The sequence below is a fragment of the Cylas formicarius genome, unplaced genomic scaffold (genome assembly GCF_029955315.1).
Source record: "Cylas formicarius isolate icCylForm1 unplaced genomic scaffold, icCylForm1.1 PGA_scaffold_5__7_contigs__length_24384050, whole genome shotgun sequence".
Lineage (NCBI taxonomy): Eukaryota > Metazoa > Arthropoda > Insecta > Coleoptera > Brentidae > Cylas > Cylas formicarius.
In genome coordinates this window covers 4,375,146-4,394,606 of record NW_026844341.1, presented here as the reverse complement: position 1 = coordinate 4,394,606, position 19,461 = coordinate 4,375,146, and the positions used below count along the sequence as shown (strand labels likewise).

Sequence of the window (19,461 nt, the reverse complement as noted above, 5' to 3'; positions counted from 1 at the left end):
ACAACCCACAAGGTGAAGATATTTCGGAAAATTATACGTATTTTAGTTCGTTTTTTCATATCTGGATTGGAACCGATCTAAAACTGGATTTAATTGTCAATTACCTTAATTCAATCCACCACCACATGTGAAAAAAATACACGTAGAGTATCCGAGTCTTACCGTTCCGGAACGTAGTTAATTAGTTAAAATGTTATGCAAACGAGCAACGACAATATGCAGTGACCAAACATCCCTCGAAGCTGGATTGAATAATATTAAAAGACATTGGCTTCAGAATGGCAATACTGAGATATGTTTTTAACTCGCGGCGCGTGCGGATGCGAGTGCTGCTGCTCTAATTAGTTTTGCATAGGTTTAAATCGATTCTTAATGCTGAAATTTCTTAAATGATCTGTTTTGTACATCATAAAACGAGCAAATATCCAAATGTTCCGGTGTTTCGGTTAGGAACCCAAAATTCTGATGGTGAGGGTACTAGAGTTCGACCGTTGAAGGTCCTAGTTGGAATCCCTGAACTGGTTCAATGAATCCTAAAACAGAAAAACAAACCTCTTACTGCACCGATTAAGAATGTTGGGATACTTGAAGACCAAACGCTCTATCAACACGAACAGAAAAGGAAGGACAGATACCAGAGAGGTTAAAAGCAGCTAACAATCAAATAGTAAGCGTCCTTTCTTTGCCCATTGTTTACACAAATCTTTGCTCATTACCTGCCAATGCTTATATTGGTTCCGTTAAACCTGCTTGTATTCTAATAACCGTAACCTTGTTAAGACCTGATATTCCTGATTTCACTATTTGTTTTCCACCTTCCGATCAACCTAGCAGGCAGGATGGCGGATGCTTGTTTTTACGTTGCCGACTATGTTGTCGATACATACAGTGTCAAATTCTTAAATTTAATAAAATTCCCAAAAAGGTCCTGGTCTGTTATTTCAAGCGACTGCGCACGTCCATACCTGAACATTAATTTTTTGTCTCATTGCAATCTCAGTCAACTTGATGAAAGAACACACCAGCGACACTCCATCAACTCTTGACCTTCTCCTTACTTGACCAACTAGAGTTTGAGTTGAGAACTGCAAATCTGATCATGTTGTTGTTAATTTTTGTATTCAAGCCTTATATTACACTAAGCAAAATAATAATCGCCAGAAAAGATATGCAGAACAGATTTTACAAAGTTACCTGCAGACCTTTCCTACCATGCTTGGCATTTTACTGATGACGACGTCAATGGCGCATAGATATATTTTCTATCTACTCTGAATTATTACATAGGCATAAGCTTCAAAAGTCATTTTGTAAAATTCAATTCTGGAAAGCCTTGCCTAACTGGACATCTCTTCAGATAAATAAAACATAAAAGAACTCTAACGATTTAAAGCCACTGCCTCTGCTGGTGATTATGCTGCACAGAAGAAATTTGGAGTTTGAAGATTTGGGAGATTAGAGACTGGGGAAGTAGACATCGTTTCCCTCCATCCCCGATATTCGAAATGCTTTGGCAGAAGTCTCCTATTGCCAGGACTTTATTCCAAGCATATTTACATCATATTTTGCTTCTGTGTTTGGTGATGAACCCGCTAATCTACCGTCTCATTATGATGGGCCTGTGAATCTAAATTTCCTAGGAGACATTCAGTTTGACCAAGAGGGCATGAAAAAAATTATTTTTCTTCTCTTCTGTTAGCATAGTGTGTGTTATATGTATAGTTCTCGAACGCCTAATAGCAAATCAGCTTTTACCCTTCCTGATTCACTGCCATATTATACCTACATCGCAGCATGGCATCCAGTGGATATTGTACACCTAGACTTCAGCAAAGCTTTTGACAAAGTGCCACATCAACGCTTGTTATTCAAACTTGAGAAGGTCGGAGCAAGGTATTGAATGGATAGCCGCGTTCCAAAGCCACCCACCGTTAAGAGTCCGAATCGGTAACGCGTTTTCACTACCACACAGTGCACAATGTTATTCTTATAGACGCATGAGCGCTTATGCTGATGATAGTAAATTATTTCAAAATCCTATAACACATGCGCATGCCAGCGAGATTTCAATACTATTTGGAAGTGGTGGCTATTACCGCTAAATGTTCAGTGTTAGTTGTTGGAAAGAACAATCCCGGTTTGGGATGGAGACATTCTATCCAATGTAAGTTCTTAGGTAGACCCAGGTGTAACAGTGTCCAATGATCTGTGGTGGTCTGTACATATATCAAACATTGCTAAGAAAGCGAATTACGCTTTATTATTGTTAAAAACGACTTTTAACAATCTCAGTCCTCGCCTCGCTTGCATACTTTTTATGATCTACATTCGCCCAATACTGGAATTTGTCTCCCCTGTTTGGAACTCATGCAGGATTGTGAAATTAGAGAACAAGGGCAACTTCAACTTATAAATACACCTTACGACGACCGTCTCAATATACTTGAACCTGCCAATATTAAGTCAAAGTCAGCTGAGCTGGCCGGGGGTGGGGGGGATCTTATGCAAATATATAGGTTAGAGCATAACCAGCTTCCATCTGACTTGCTTTTTATGATCTTAAGCAATGACGAAGAACGCCTAAGTAGCCATTTATTTAAGATAAGGGAAGAACAATTCAGGGCATCACACCGCCTGCGTTTTATGAGTAACATGAGTAACGAACACTGAAACAGTTTACCCGATCTTATTTGTATTTAAACGTCGCTTGGACAGCATTTTTGCTGAACAGCATTGACACTAAATACTGGTTTCTGCTCTGCACATTATTCCTTGTAATAATAATAATAATAATATTAATAATAATAAGAGCACTGGTCCTCCTAATCGGAACCGTCAGGAAGATCAGCGTGTAGATGGGAATGGAGATGGAGTGACCATCCGTCGAAATGGACTCCAACGACCGCATGACCAGGTACCGGAGGAACGTGCTGTGCAACCTGTTGTTATACCCACTAGCCAAAACCCGGAAAACGAGAGAAGACGACTTATGAAGTGGGATAACGAAACCAACAAACAAATACCATGATCTGACTTCAAGGTTACCTCTAATGAAACCGATATGACTTTGTACCGATCTAGAATGTACGAGGATTTTGTGAGGGAAATGCCACACACACAACATCTCAGCGAACAACGAATCGCAGACCAAAAACGTACTATAATAAGAAATAACCTATTTCCCCCACAAAGAATCCAATAAATCAAAGAAGAAGTAGAGAGGCAAATGGGACAAACAAACGAGTGGGTTGAAACCGTAACAAGAGCCAAACGGCCAAGTGGACAACGGATGCGAAGAGCAACTATAAACCGTCCTAATCAAGCAGTGATAAGCTTTAGCGACAGATTCGAAGAAGCTCTTATTAGATATCGAGGCTCCTATCCATCTCTCAGGCCAGCGCTTCCCAAACTCCATCATAAACCAGGGACTAAAAACATCCTTCGCGAAACAGATCATAAACTGCAAAATAGCCTAACCGAAGAGATGGACATAGAAGATATACCTGTACGTCTACTGCTCGGCACTAGCAGCTATCTATGTCAACGACCAACAAGTGCAACAAGACGATAGCAAAATGCACAAAAAACACGACTCAAAATGGCATCAACAGTTAAAACAAAAAATCGAAAAAATGAGGAAAGAAATTGGCAGAATACAACAACTGGCGAACGGGGAAGAAACAAAAGCGCTGATGAGAAAGATACCAAAAGAAATTAAGGACAAAATTAAAACACAGGGACAAAACAAGAGAAAAATAATTACAGATCACCTAGATACACTTAAACAGAAGCTTGCAACATACTCTAAAAGGCTCAAAATATACCATGAAAGTTACAAAAAAGAATCAACGTGGGTTCTACCGATCACTCAAGGGTAGCAATCAAGAGATAAACAAAATACCCAAACACAAACAGATGTCGAAAACTTCTGGAAAGGCATATGGTCAAAAGAAACAAAAAGCCAAAAAAAACCTGGATAGCTGTAGAACAGGCAGACCAAGCACAAGAAACTACCTAGTATACACAAATACATTGCGCAAGAATTCAACATCATTTTGCAAAATCCAACGAAACGCAAGACCCCGCCCAATACCGACCTATAACATGTATACCCACTATCTATAAAATCCTGACGGCTCTAATTTCAGAGAAGATTTATTCCTACCTTGAAGATAATTACATTTTAATAGAGGCACAGAAAGGGTGTCGAAAAAATTTTGTGGGATGTAAAGAACAACTCACCGTAGACTCTGTGATTCTAGAACAAACGAGGGAGAAATGCAGAAACCTCCACACGATTGGCTGATTAAAACCCTGGAAATATATAACATTGACCAAAATATATCGAGTCTACTAAAACATTCCATGAAAACATGGAATACAAAATTGAGGATTGTAACTGGAGCGTCATCAATAGAAACCAAAAGCATAGAAATAAAAATAGGAATATTCCAGGGTGACTCGTTATCGGCTTTATGGTTCTGTCTATCCCTCGACCCCCTTATCTAAAGCACTAAACAGAACCGGATGCGAAGCCACCATAACAACTGGGAGAACAAAACAAGTTATAAGTAATCTATTTTTTATGGACGATTTAATGATATACACTGCCACCAAAAAGCAACTTCAGATAGTCCTCGAACAAACACAACACAAAAATGGAGGCCGGATATTTGGATGACACTTGGTCTGAAAATAATGCTTAACGTATGTTAACTGTGCAAATATATGAAGAAACTATTATACAATCAATGACAACTAAACCATACAAATACCTAGGAATACTACAGACAAACAGAATTAAACACAAGAAAATAAAAAAACATGTTTACGAAAGAGTTCCAGTCAAGACTAAACAGCATATTAAAAAATAAGCTAAACTCAAGAAATATAGTCAAAGCAATAAATATCTACGCCCTCATTCATCATTCAATCATTACAATATTCCTTCGGTGTAGTTAAATGGTCGCACGCAGAGCTTGACAACATCAATAGATCAATAGAGTCTCACGAAGCACTGAATGCACCACCCAAAAACAGATGTAGATCGCGTTACGATACCACGAGACAAGGGTGGTAGAGGTATTCGCGATGCAGTCTGGGCATGTCTCCAACAAATTAACGGTCTTAGCAAATTCTTTCTTCAAGCGATAGTCAAAGCTGACAAAAGATACACGCCATTAAGTCTAGCCGAGGAAAACTATATACCATTCCCACTAAGAACAGTGGAAGAGAAAATAGCCGCTTGGAATACGAAGGAGCTCCATGGACGATTTAGACACGACCTAAATAAGGAAAAGATTGACCCGGAAGCATCTCTACAGTGGATTAAGACAGGAAATCTGTACCCCGAAACAGAAGGTTTCATGTTCGCTATCCAGGACCAAACAATCAAGACTAGAAATTACCTAAAGTACATAATCAAAGAAAATATGTGACCGATGCCGAAAGTGCAATGAGAACCAAGAAACTATAGAGCACATACTATCAGCGTGCCCAAGATTTGCCCCAACAAAATATTTGGAGAGACAGAAGGCTGCTGCAATTATATATCTGGAAATCCTCAAATCCCTAGAAATCACTTATCCAAACAAAGAATCATACTATTCGTATAAACCTCCCCCTGTCGTTGAAAAGAGACAGATAAAAATCTACTGGGATATTACAGACAAAACAACACCGCATAACAGACCAGATATGACAGTAATAAATATACAAACAAACTCGGCAATGCTAGTAGACATATCTATACCCAACAACAATAACCTTCATACTAAACATATAGAAAAAGTAGAGAAATATACTCACCTTAAAAGGGAAATCCTGGAGATGTGGAGCCTCGATGAAGTAAAAATCGTATCGTCATCATGTCATCCACATGCTTGGTTTCTAAAAATTTTAAAGAAAGCATTCAACAAATTGGCATTCCATGGAATACTTACAAACTGATGCAGAAGTCCGTCATATTGGATGCCACACATATCGTCCGATCATTCTTGGAGGAATAACAAGCTTTGTAGTCCTGCCTACCGGTCGACTGTAGAGGATACTCCGGTAAACAACCGAAATAATAATAATAATAATAATAATAATAATAATAATAATAATAATAATAATAATAATAATAACAATAATAATAATAACAATAATAATAATAACAAATATCGCCCATCTACGAATTATGAAAGGATGCAACATCAAAACAAATTTGGCTTTAGCATTTCTTTGAATAGTCATGAAGGCCATTGTTCGCTAAATTCTCGGGCCGGCATGCGTTTGAACCAATTATTAAATAGTTCGCATAGCAGATCAATGGGTCTGATTATAGCCGCACTTTGACAGACGTTATTACGAGCGAGATATGTATTAGAGCTAGATTTACGACCCGCACCTACGCCATCCATCTCGGAGACGACGCGTAACATAATGCCGGTGCTCCCTGTGCGGGATTTGTATAAACATGGCGTTAAGTAATGATAGTTTGAACATAAGTAAATTCGTCGACGATGACAACGTAACGTTGCACAAATTAATTAGGTAGTCTGTGAAGTAGGTTTTACAAAATTACGTTCCAGAAATTTATGAAAAGCTACATTTTTTAAAATCGACCGATTTTCTCATGCTTTATGTTTTCACTAGCCGCCTGGTGCGGGAAAGCGACCGTCAAAGCCAATAAAATAGCGAAACATAGAATATTTCATTTGTGGTTTCCACAATTTTGGCATATTTTCTACAAAATAAAAATTTTCGTAGTAACTTTAGCTAATATATAAATGGTAAAATAATCAAACAGCAAAAAAGACTATACTATTAACATCTAAACTTTGTTATTATTATTATAGTTGTGTTCGAACTGATTTCTTTAAGAAAAATATAAGTTTCACATTTATTTATTTCAATTTACAATAAAAAGATAAGAATAAAAATGTAAATAAAAATGACAACGTAGCAAGATAGCAACTTAGGTAAAAAAAATTTTAATTAACCACATAAAAATTATAAAAACAAAAAAAATAAAACCAGTAGAAGAAAACAGTACCACACTTGTTACTCAAAATCAACTACTTTGTTAATTTTGTCTTAAATAGTCGAAGTTCTGACGTCTTTGACGGTTCAAACCAATATATACCGCTCAAAATTTTATAAAACGTCAAGATATCGGAGTGGGTTCATCCAATTTCCATATCATTTATTATAAAAGACTCACATACCAGGTCATATTCAATGGGATGCAGAAGGTGCAAGAAATGGTTTTAAAACAGTAAGATGAGAGCAGTGTACTATTACAGGTAATAAAAGCAAGAATTCTTAGGTCAGTTTCCTGTTAAATATGACTCCAAGGTCCCCTAACTAACATTTAGATCCAGACCATTTTCTCAACACCACAAACTTACATTATTAAAGTCGCTCTGAAGGTGCCTCGAATACAGAACCACAGTATTCAGATCTGTTAAAAAAACAAACTGCACCACTATTTCCCTGGAAATATAATGGACCTGCTATATACTCCCTGTTAAAAGCTGTGACAAAATTCAACCAGGGTACCACCGGGTCCGACGACTTGAAACTTAAGAAAAAATACTCAAGACTGTTTCACTTGTTTAGACTTCGCAAAAGCACTCAACAGATCGTGCTGCTAATAAAGCATGTTGATTGTCGCACATAATTTTTTTACAAAGCCACCCCACGCCTAATATTGACAGAATAGTTAATCAAAAAGTTTGTAAATATACTTCTACACCTCTTTAGTTATTAACATTGATTCCGTCATCATTCTTATGAATTATTATTAAATAATTTATTTTCCAGTAGTCAGGAAAAACACTAGACAGAAAAGTATTAAAAATCTGATGGTACACACATTTTTTTAATAAAATTGATGGAATATCTTCTAGGTCATATGAGTATTTAGTTTGAACACTATCTATTCCCGTAAACATGTCACTTACAGAAAAATTAATGACATTTAAGCCAACACCATAGTCAAATATATAATCAGAAACATTCCCATCATGTTTTTTGTATGCAGATGAAAACTAGTTCGCAAAAAAGTTAACAATGTTTTGACCAGTGAAAGTATTTGTTGTTAAATTAAAATTTTCAGACCTTCTGCTTTTTGATTGTTAGCCACAACACTATCTACCGAAATTGTAGGTGTTTTCGTAGCGTCTTTTCGTTACTTGACCATCCGCCGTTCTCCGGTGGTTTGGTTGATCTAAGGGTCAGATTTAATTATTGCGCTAACCAAAGAACATGTTCGGACCTGATCGAACCTGATCTAGATCTTGTTGAGGCCTGTTCAAATTTGATAGACACTTGACCTAGAACATGTTCGGACCTGATCGAACACTTGGCCGAGACGTGTTCCGTAGTTGTTACGGATTTGTTCAAAGGCATATTTCTTTCATGCGTTTCGCTTGTTTGATCAACTTCATCGCTTTGGGTCGCTTTTGTTTCGGTAGAAATGAAATATTTATCTATGTAACTTCTTGTTGTGACATTTTATGAAAAAAAGGGTCGGCCCATGTCGCTCATCGTAATGTCTGGGTGTCAATCAGTAAATTAATTTTAATTGACAACTTCGACCAACGCGTCAGTTTTACTAAATTCTTATAAAAGTTAGGCAGACAATTTTTCGGAAACTGCTACATTATGAGCAAAATAAATTGCGTCTTTTCAAGTACCTGCAATTCCCCTCATCACACAAACAAACACAATCGTTGTTTTACAGAGCCAATTATAAAAGTTTCCCCAAACCACCACTTAGGAGCCTACACTGGGAAGTGAACAAGTATTGCGACAGGTCGTTCTTGCAATGCGTGGACTATCTCAGGAAAAAAGTGCGAATGACATCGTTGAAGAGGGAAGACGACAGTGCCGTGGTGATTCAGGAGCAACGATGGGAGAGGGTCAAAAACGCAGAACAGATCGGCCAAATAGAATTCGAATGCAAGAAATTGAGAGATGCTGACGACCACTACGCCAGGCCATTTGAAGGTGGGTATTTATATTGGTATGGCGACAATACGGGGTGCCAAAATGCTATAGGAGATGCTTTCTAATATTAACTTTAATGTAGAGACTTCATCTCGACGGCAGTGTATGATCTATAGGTTTCCAAAATCACCAGACAATGAACAATATTCAGTTTTGGCACCGTTTATTTAATTTTCTTCTTTGGGTCGGTGGATCTTGGATATGCTAATTATTATATTATAGGGCCCTTAGAAAGGTTTCAGTGGCGCACAACAGCGAGCTATTACATGTGTTGGTACACAATGAATGAAGTCCCAGACTTGGAGCATATAGGAGAAAGATGTGATAATTTCGCGTATTGTTTGGATATCAGTTTTGGACCGACGAACGAGGATCCAAGGGCTGACGACAGCATACCTTTTGCCTGCGCCCTATATAGGTACTTTCAATACATTTCTTGTCTAGTTTAGGTTTTCACGGTACGGAATCCGGGCAAATATGTGGTACCACAGACGTTGAATCGAATGGGGCATCGTCAAAAAGATGATTTTGTAGCCAGTTATGGAGCAATTTTATATTAACAACTTTTGCACGTTGCGACTTTAATTTTCCATTAAATCATCCATTTAAATCTTACCTGTTTATGTTAATAGTGTGATTGAAGCTATTTTTATAGTAGCGCCTTTATACAGCAAAACTTCTGTTAGTGGCCACTCTCATATAACGAACATTTTAGGATTTCTTCATTGAAAAAACTTGAAAAAATTGGAACCGCCCACAATAAGAGCAATAAAATGTTCGGGAATATTTCTTCGCTTTGAAAAATGATGCGTTTCAAGAAAAAAAAATACTCCTCCAAAACTCCGAGTGACAGTTTTGTTTTGTGCAAATATAAAAGCAAAAATAACTTGGATTACAGGAGATTTATGATTGAGTGACATCAAAATCCCTTCTAACGCAATACTAATGTGTTTTGATGTACAAAACTTATTTCCCAGTATTCCACCTATGGATGTGATTTACTAGATTTCGCCCTAACTCGGAAGCAGGTTAACCCATTGGTTAAACAAGATTTATTAGATTGCTTAATAGTATTTTTAGACCAAAATTATTTTGAATTTAATGGACAGATTTATATATCTAAAGAAGGTTTGATTATGGGAAACGCACTTAGTCCCTTGTTAGCTGAGATTTTTATGGATAATTTGTAAAATACCATACTAGAACATCCTTTAAGTATAAGTTTTTTATGGTAGTATAGATATGTGGATGATGTCTTTGCTTGCTTTGTTGGAACGTGCAGACAATTGAATTCTTTTTTAAATTACATTAACTCAATACACAATCGTATAAAATTCACTATCGAGATTGAACAGGATAACTCTATTAATTTTTTAGACTTAACTATTACGAAAGTGCAAAAGAAATTAGATTTTTCAATATATCATAAACCTTCACACACGAACACAGTCATACATAACTTCTCAAATCACCCTTATACACACAAAATGGCTGCATTTAACTCTTTTATATACAGACTTCTTAATACGCCACTCTCAACAGAAAATTACAACAAAGAACTTAATATCATTAAACAAATAGCACTGACCAACGGCTACAATCCGTCCATTATAGATAAAATTATAAATAAAAAACAAATACAGACAACAGTAAACTCTATTTATCCGAAACCAAATACAGAACACGAACAATTTAAAACAATTACATACATAGGAGAACCTAGCGAAAAAGTTTCAAAACATTTGTCAAAATGTGCTTTAAAAATAGCTTTCAGAACTAACAACACAATAGGAAAATATTTAAAAAAGAATAAATCGAAATGTCCAAAATCCCAAAAATCAGGTGTCTACAGGTTGAAATGTGGATCTTGTCCTAAAATATATATTGGACAGGTAGATCCTTCAAGAAACGCATTAACGAACATAAAGGAGCGTTTAAAAACAATAGTCTAGATTCTAATTATGCTACACACTTAAACACAGAAAAACACATTTTTGACGACAATTTTGATATATTACATACAGCCACAAAAAGTAGGAAATTAAGTTTATTGGAAGCCATGGATATTAACAAAATGAGACATTCAAATGTATTGCTTAACGATCAATTAGATTTAATTACCTCTCCTTTATTAAACTTAAATTCTCCCAACAACATTAATTAAGGTTTTATGGTCATTTTCGGTATGTATAGTAGCAGGTAGTTTGTAAATACTACATTTGATAAAGACACGGTGTTGTGGAAACAATTGTCATGTCAAAATATATAATTTCCTGAAAATCTGAACTTTTAGTTCTTATTTGTTTTGATAAATGGATTTTCATCAAGTAAAAGCCTCCTCAGTGCGATTCTAAAATTGCACCGGAAAATCGAGGAATGGATTTCTTAATACATTGTGTAATGTGACCATTAAATCTTAGCTTATTGTCGATCATAAGTCCAAAGTTTTTTGCCTCTGTTTTCAGAGGAATGCACGCATTCGATATTTTTATTTCAACTAGTTGAGATAATGGATGAACATTCACGGTCATGCCAAAGAACATTGCTATACATTTTTTTTGGATTTAGATGGAGTGAATGTTCTGGGACACCCTGTTAATGATTTCTAGATCATTATTTATGATTTGACAGCTTGCCAAAATTTTATCTCCCGAAAATGAGTTATAAACTTGTGTATCATCTACATACATTTGGGTTTTGCAATGCTGTATAAAACTAGGAAACGCGGACGTATATATACAGTATAAAATTGGCCCCAGAATGGAGCCTTGAGGCCCCCAGACATTATAGCACGGCAGACTGATTGCTGTCCATTTAGAACCACTCTTTGTGTACGAACTTGTAAGTAGTTCCCCATAAATTCGACAGCACCCTCATCAAGCCCTATGTATTTGAGAATAGTTAGCAAAGTTTGGTGATTCAAGGTATCAAACTCCTAAGAGTAATCCAACATGATCAAGATACATTTGGCTTTGTCAATTGTGTGGAATAGATTATCAGTGACTTTTAGGAGAGCAGTTGCACAATTGTGCCCATTCCTGAAGCCAGACTGAGTTTCAGGAAGAATACTGTTTTTCTCCAAATATTCAATCAGTTGAGTTTTAGTGACATTTTCCAGAGTTTTGGAAATTACAGACAAAATGCTAATAGGGCGTAATTCACTATAACTTGTAGGACTTTTAGTTTTGGAAAGAGGCACGCGAAAGGAAAAACGGAATTATTGATGCAAAAATGAACGATGTGACAGATGTATTTAAGAATAAATGGACAACAAAAGATTAGAAAGTTCACTTGTAAACTATCTGCTCCAACTGCTCTGGACTTAATGTTGCATAAAAATTTCGACACAACAGTCTCTGTGATAGGACAAAATTTCAGCTTCGAATCAGTCAAGACAATTGGGTTATGATAATAGTTCGGTATGATATCCGTAGAGGTGGGTGACACCGGGATTGAATTAAGGAAGTACTTACCGACGTTCTAGGACGATTGTTTATACACTGAATTTCCTTCATCATGTCAGAAAACATGTTTTGCAGTTTATTAACTCGATCACCGAGTTCTCTGAGACTTTTATAATAATAATAAATTTTAGAAGAAAAAATACAAAAGTTGTAGAGTAGTGAATTGAAAGTTTTAGTCCATGTTATGTTTGAGTATACAAAGGGATCAACAAACTATATTTTTTTATTATTGCATTCCTTGAACATTATACCTTTATAAAAGCTGATTTAAAAAATATATAACACATTACGGTTATTTTTGATATCTAAGGCAGAAAATGCCCAAGAATTAAAATTTGACCTTGTGGGCAATCAGTCGTAATTTTCTTCATTCTTCATTTAATTATTTGTTTTGAAGTCTTTAATAAACCTTTTTAACGGAAACGCATTTCCTAGACTGTTTAATATTTAATATCTAATATACCCCCCTCACTCCCTGAGAAGTGTCTAGAACCGCAAGGTGTGGACTTTTAGCTGGCCATATCGTTGTTCCATGTTTTCAAACCATTCTCTATATTTATTGTTGAGTCCGTTACTATAACAATATTATGAGGAGGTATTTCATTTTATTACCAAATAAATACGGAAGCTTCATTCAGTGGCATATTATCTATAAACTATTCTACATCTTCTGATATAAACCTTTGGTATCTGCAACCTGATAATGCACAATCATAAAATATAGGGCCTACAATTTTATTATTTTGAGTTCCACACCAAGCAAGCAAGCAAACAGAAAGTTTGACTTCAAAATATTTTAATGGATTTTCTGTGTACCTATAGTGTAAATTTTCTCTACCGGCTACTTCTGCTGTTGTAAAAAAAGAGTCGTCGGTCAAGAAAGTTTTATGACAAAATACAATAATTACTATAAAAAATCCAGCAAGGGCGTAAAATCAGAAAAATATTATTCGGTATTTAAAAAACTCCATCTCGGTCCTTAATAAACTATTCTGGAGACACCGTAATTAGTTGTCAGTATCAGAAAACCACAAAATGTATGCCTCAACGAGCAGAGATTTTTGAAGTACGCATGTATTTATAACGCAAGAAATGTAAGACTATTATGTATTTTGCAGGTTGCGCCGGAAAAGTTAAAATGATCGAAACATATCCCACCAATATAATATAAAGTCGTATATTTCTTAAATCTAGTTTGGAATGATCCAACCTTAAAACCAACATTTAAATTTTCGTCATTTTCTGTTTTAAATATCAAAAGCAACCGTAATGTGTTAATACACCCTTTAGATCCACTTTTAAAAAGCTCTCACGTAAGGGCATAACATACAACAGATACCACTTTTATATTAAACTTTCTTTTGTAAAATCTGAAGAAAAAACTCGGGTGGGGGAGGGGGAGGACATTTATAATGGATGACCCTTGTAACAATTAACAATAATGATTACAATTAATAAAAATGTTGACATAATACATTATAAAAACTTATATTATGTTCCATAGTATTTACATGTAATAGTATTTAGTTTTTTTTTTGAGGGAATTGGAGGTGAAATCCTTTACGCACAACCTGCGTGGCAAGCGCAAGGGAGTCTGGGACTTCATTTTGAATTGTGCAATCCAGGTTTACCCACAACACCCCCAAGATACGACATCGGCTGCTAGGGCCCTTAGCTGTCAATCTCTATGGCATACACACACATATGTCCCTCGTCTAATCATAGTATTTTCTATATATTATTAAATACTTTGATGTCTTTTAAATATACCAATGTGTGTTAGATCTCTTCCTATCTCAAGTTGTGTTTAAAAATCGGTTTTATTTTATGTTGATATCATTGATTATGTGAACGATGGTCAAATTTACTTCACACATATCACAATTAGGAGGAGGTTCACCTTTGAGGAGATGTTTCTGGTTAAGGGTTGTGTGTCATGTAGACACTCTAAAACTCTCACTGCTTCTAGTCTGCGTAAATATGGTATTGTTTTTCGAAGCAAGGTGTAACATCCAATGCAGATGCTTTGAGAGTCGGATTTATTCGTTAACCAATTGTCTCAATTGCTTTCTCCTTGATAGCAAGTCTAGGACGTATAATATTTCTTCGACTGCATATGAACTGGAGAATAAGAATTGGTTGTTAGGGTTTTTTGGATATGCTTTTAAACCCCTTATACATCTTGTCATTGCTACTTTTCTTCGTAGATTTAGTGACATCAATCTAGATCTACAGTAGAGACTCTTGACTGATGTTGTTGGAAAAGCACCCAGACAGCATCTAACTCCCAAATTTTGAATACGATCTAGTAGATCTAACAAGCTCTTTCTCTCAGATGAATAAACAGCCATAGTCAATTTTTGACAACTGAAAGTTTCGTACATTTGAAGTAAAAAAGTAAAAAAGTTTCAGGATATTTTGTGATGATTTTGCTAATTTTTGCACTCTGTGGGGTTGGTTTCTTAATTTGCCTTTACCAGATAAGTCTGCTATGAAAAACAAGTCCTAGAAGTTTATTGTATTCAGTATCCAGTAAAGTACTGGAAGTTTTCTTAGTCGACTTAGTTTTTTCTTTTAAACATTTAAAACCAATCTTTTGTCCATTTCGTATTACTACATTAATAGCTGATTGTAGCACTATTGTTATGCCTCCAACGTTTTTACCACTTCACAAGACAGGTATATCATCTACATATATACATTTTTTTTAATTTTTGGAGCTATACTTCCACATATATCATTCATTGCAATTAGAAATAACTTACAGGTAAGTGGGACGACGTTCTCTAGATGTAGATTGTGTATCACCAACTTTGAGCTTAAAACTTCAGTTTAACGGAAACCTTTTAGATGTAGTTTTTTCAGTTTTCCTTCTACTGCGAAACGCTACGTCACGTCGAGAGTTCTTTTTATATAAAAAAAAACAATACCAAGTGCTCTCTTTTACTTAAAGCTGTATATTATGCTTAAGCAGTACGAGATGATCGATTGTCGATCGTTTCTTTCTATATTTAAATAAATTGTTACTGTCTAGGTCTAGGTCTAGAAGTCTGTTGTTCACCATTCTCTCAAGTAGTTTGAGCTTGAGGGTTCAAATTTACTTTTACTTAATTTAGGGATGGGAATGACTTGAGAATGAGAATGAATTGCTTCTTTCCAGGAGTTGATGAATTTGCAGATTAACATTGGAAACAGTGTCAGGGACTGGCGCTCCGTGTTTGCGTCGTTTGAGTGCTTTAATTTGATATAGTATTTAGTTACTTTTATTTTTAGTCGCGCTTGCTTGAATTTTAATTTTTGCTATTTCGTTTTCCTGAGCACACTTGGAGTTAAAAAACTTTCAATTTGAATGAATGCATGAACGAGTATTAATTATCATTGACATCTTAAATACAATCTTTGTATTTTAATATTAAATTTGAATATGCTTTGCTGAATTTAAATAAATAATTTTAAAAATATCGATCGCACATCAATGGAAGCATCAACAAACGGTAATACACAGCAGCCTCAAATCTTAATATTAATTCACCTCGAGCATCGCTTAAATGGATAAACAAGAAATCACACTTGCAACCTGAAATAAACAAGCCTGGTGGCTTTGGAAATTGGACAAATCAAAAGCAGAAGTTTTGGCGGCTGACGTGAGAGCGGAGACGTAGCCGCCGGGTGTCGTTCTAGATTCGTCATTTTTTCCCGTTTCAGCTTCTGTCCGGACCCCTGCTGCGCTAACAAGCACGTAACTAGCCCGGAGACCTGCTGGAACAGTCTAGAAAATAATCCGTGCTACGGGGAAAGTCCGCCAGACCAGCGCGAATGCACCTTTAACAGGACAAGGAACAAGGAGTTCACGTAAGTATCCGAACATCCACGTCATCGTCGAGCGGCCAGTTATTGATACTCACGACGTATTTTAAACGTCTCAGCGTAATGGATTTACTTTCTTAAGAAGATCCAGAAGAGATAAACAAGAAGGAAGCCGGTTGCGTTTTTAATTAAAAGCTTCATGCAAAAACAACCTTATACAGGGTGTTACTTTATGGATCATATAATCTAATTAGTGAATCTGGACCCCACTCTAATTGGCTATCTAATTTTATTGCAATTCAAAAGACTTCTGCTGATGTCTTACCGAATCACATCAACATTCATCTAGCCATCTTTACCGCTCTGAGTTTCCCATTATATGATCGAGATACTATAGCTTCTAATATTTTATGCTGTCTACCAACTCTAATCCTTTATTCCTTCTTCGGAGCACTTATTAGTTAGTAATTCTGTGTCCGATATTTTTATTTTTCTATTGTTTAGGCAGAGTTCAAGGGTGTCATCATCGTCTGATGATGACTGGCCGGTTCTACATTTATAACAAAGTTGAAAAAATCCAACCCCAAATGTTGTTACAAGTTTAAAAAAATCTTTCTTAAGATATGAAAAACATATAAGTGAGTCGCAGTTTGGATTTCGCAACCAACTTCTTTTTAAATGCAAAAAATCCAAAAATTTGCAAGCTGGGAAGCTTATAATAAAGAAATTAGAAACTTATTTACTTTTGCGGCACTTCACTATTCGCAAGGAGTCTTCAAAACATGTGACGATCATTTAAATGTTTGCAAAAGATCCAAGAACTCCAATGAGATACCGCGTCACCTTAGAAATCCAAACTTAATTGACAAGCATTTTGTAGACTCTGTAAGACTAATTTCTGATCCTCCAACCACTTGAACCTTTAGGGGTTATTTAGGTTCAAAGAGTTGAAATAAAGAATTGGAGTTTTCGTAGCCTGAGCTCTCAGACAATTAAAATCCAATGCTTCAGGAAATGATTGAATATCTCTCGAGAAGCTTAGACTGTGCTGTCCAACAGTCGTGTCCATGTTAACACACCTTTTTAATTCATGCAATGAGAAAGGAGTATTTCCTGCGCTATGGAAGGTTGTAATAGTTTTAACATTAGCTCGAAAGAATGTATCTGATCTTAGACCCATTAGTTTATTGTCAACAATTTCAAAAGTATTTGAAATGTCAAAATGTAAGTGTGGATTGCGTAAGGGGTTAGCACCGCAACAGTTCAGAAGGTTCTCAGAGTATTCTGCTGGCTGCCGATAAGGGACAATGGACAGCTTTAGTATTATTGTACTATAGTAAGGCTTTGGTCACCTTTAGTCACTCTTTTTGTATGCAAAACTTAAGAATTTAAACCCAAAAAAATCAGATGATTTCGTAATTACTTAGAAAACAGATCACAGATATTAGAAATTGAAAATAGGAGATCGGGGGCATTAGTGTTGGATAGAGGTGTACTTTTAGGTTCTCTTCTGGGACCTTTGTTCTTTCTTATCTTCACTTCTAATATTACATTGAGCAGTGTAACATGTATCGATACGCTGATGTAATCCAATTTTCCAGATCTGAGGCTGCGGAAGTTTTAAAGATGTCAAATGGAATTTTAAAAAAGATTGCAATATACTCACGTAATGACGAGCTAATGTTAAAAATTGAACTTTTACTTAATGAAAATGCATTTAACAAAATAAATAAGAACTAAAAGTTCAGATTTTCACGAAATTATATATTTTCACATGACAATTGTTTCGACAACACCGTGTCTTTATCAAAAAGCTTTAAGTTTGCTGATAAATTAAAAAACACTTTTGAAAATTTTAGTGCACCAGTCTCTCCTGTTGAACAACGGGTGCAAACAGACACCAATAATTCAAGCCAAAGTAAGTCCCAGAATGAATCTCAAGTTGTCTGTGAGGTTCCAATGATGATATTTCTAATCCAATAGAATCTCAGAAAATATTACAACTTCCCAGTAGTGAGGCTAACTTTCAATTATTAATTTAAATGGAAAAAAGTATAAGTATAAAAGTATAAAAAGTAAACTTGTCATCTCTCTTAGTGATGAAGTACAAATACCAACTCAAAAACCTACTCGTAGAAAACGATTAGTTAAAAAAAAACCTTCCATTATTTTCACCAGCCTACCGAAAAAAGAAAAACTGGAAAAAAAACAAAAGAAAATAGAAAGAAATATTTCTGAATATTATTGCCAGGTAAAGTATTGTGATCCACCCAATGTTCCAAATGTAAGAATTAGGCACATGAGAATTGCAGTGTTGGGTTTTCGTCAAGAGGCTACCGTTTGTGAATTCTGCAAATAAAATGGGACCTCATCCGTAAATACCACATGTTGTCCGCAATTAACCCAGCCCTGATCCGTATTCACCCCTAGAGCTAAGTGTAATTACGGACATATATGTTTTTGTTTTGGACTAAAATTCAATAGACCTTGATTGATCTCAAATAAATATTAATGTTTTACATTTCCTCCACCTTCCCCTACCATTGGGTTGCGACCAAAATGGGACTAGTGCGCATGTAAACTAGATTGTAATCAGAAAATGGCCCGTAAAGATATCTGAAATAGACAAACAATTTCATCAGACCTTTGAATATCACAACGTACCTCTTCCGGCTGATTATAAAATAGTTTGTTTCCTTTGGAACTCTCAGTATCCACCCAAAAGGGAGACTAATTTAATACCTGGAAGCTATAGACGCCGCCGTCAAAAGTTGCGTCGCCTTGAAAAGCAATACCGTCGGGCTTAAAACAGACTCCTTGCATTACCGACTCTATGAGCTCGGAGAAATTGCCAATAAAGTTTCATCAAACGATGATTACGTATGGAATTTTATAAAGGCGCAGAAAACATATTAGAGACAAGTCGAATCGATCCCCGGGTTGCTTGCAACAACAATTTCGGGCGACAGCCACTTCAAACGGCGGCCAAAAGCGCAAGCTAATGGGAATTTGTTCAAAACTAAACCTGTTCATAAAATTCAATTTGATATATTATGCAGTGGGTAATTAGAATAAGGCTTTTTCATTTTCAAGCGGGCCTTTATGCAAGCTTGGCAGACAGATATTGGAAATTGTAATGGGTGGAGCGTCGCTTAAATAAAAGAAAAGTAGTTATTTTCATCCAAAAAAATAA

General features: G+C 35.9%; 1 protein-coding gene and 1 long non-coding RNA gene across 2 annotated transcripts in view; one reads left to right on the top strand and one right to left on the bottom strand.

Moving 5' to 3' along the window:
• LOC132702357 (uncharacterized) overlaps positions 1-19,461 on the top strand; it is a 33,423-nt gene that overhangs the window by 6,759 nt on the left and 7,203 nt on the right. The window contains exons 2-4 of the mRNA XM_060670940.1: positions 8,732-8,997; positions 9,220-9,415; positions 16,167-16,313. Of these exons, the coding sequence (XP_060526923.1) occupies positions 8,732-8,997; positions 9,220-9,415; positions 16,167-16,313 (609 nt within the window). The remainder of the gene's footprint in view (positions 1-8,731; positions 8,998-9,219; positions 9,416-16,166; positions 16,314-19,461) is intronic.
• LOC132702373 (uncharacterized) lies at positions 62-6,082 on the bottom strand. The gene is made up of 3 exons (XR_009618880.1): positions 5,943-6,082; positions 5,809-5,889; positions 62-533 (listed from the first exon to the last, which is right to left on the bottom strand). It is a non-coding gene; the product is annotated as an uncharacterized LOC132702373 (long non-coding RNA).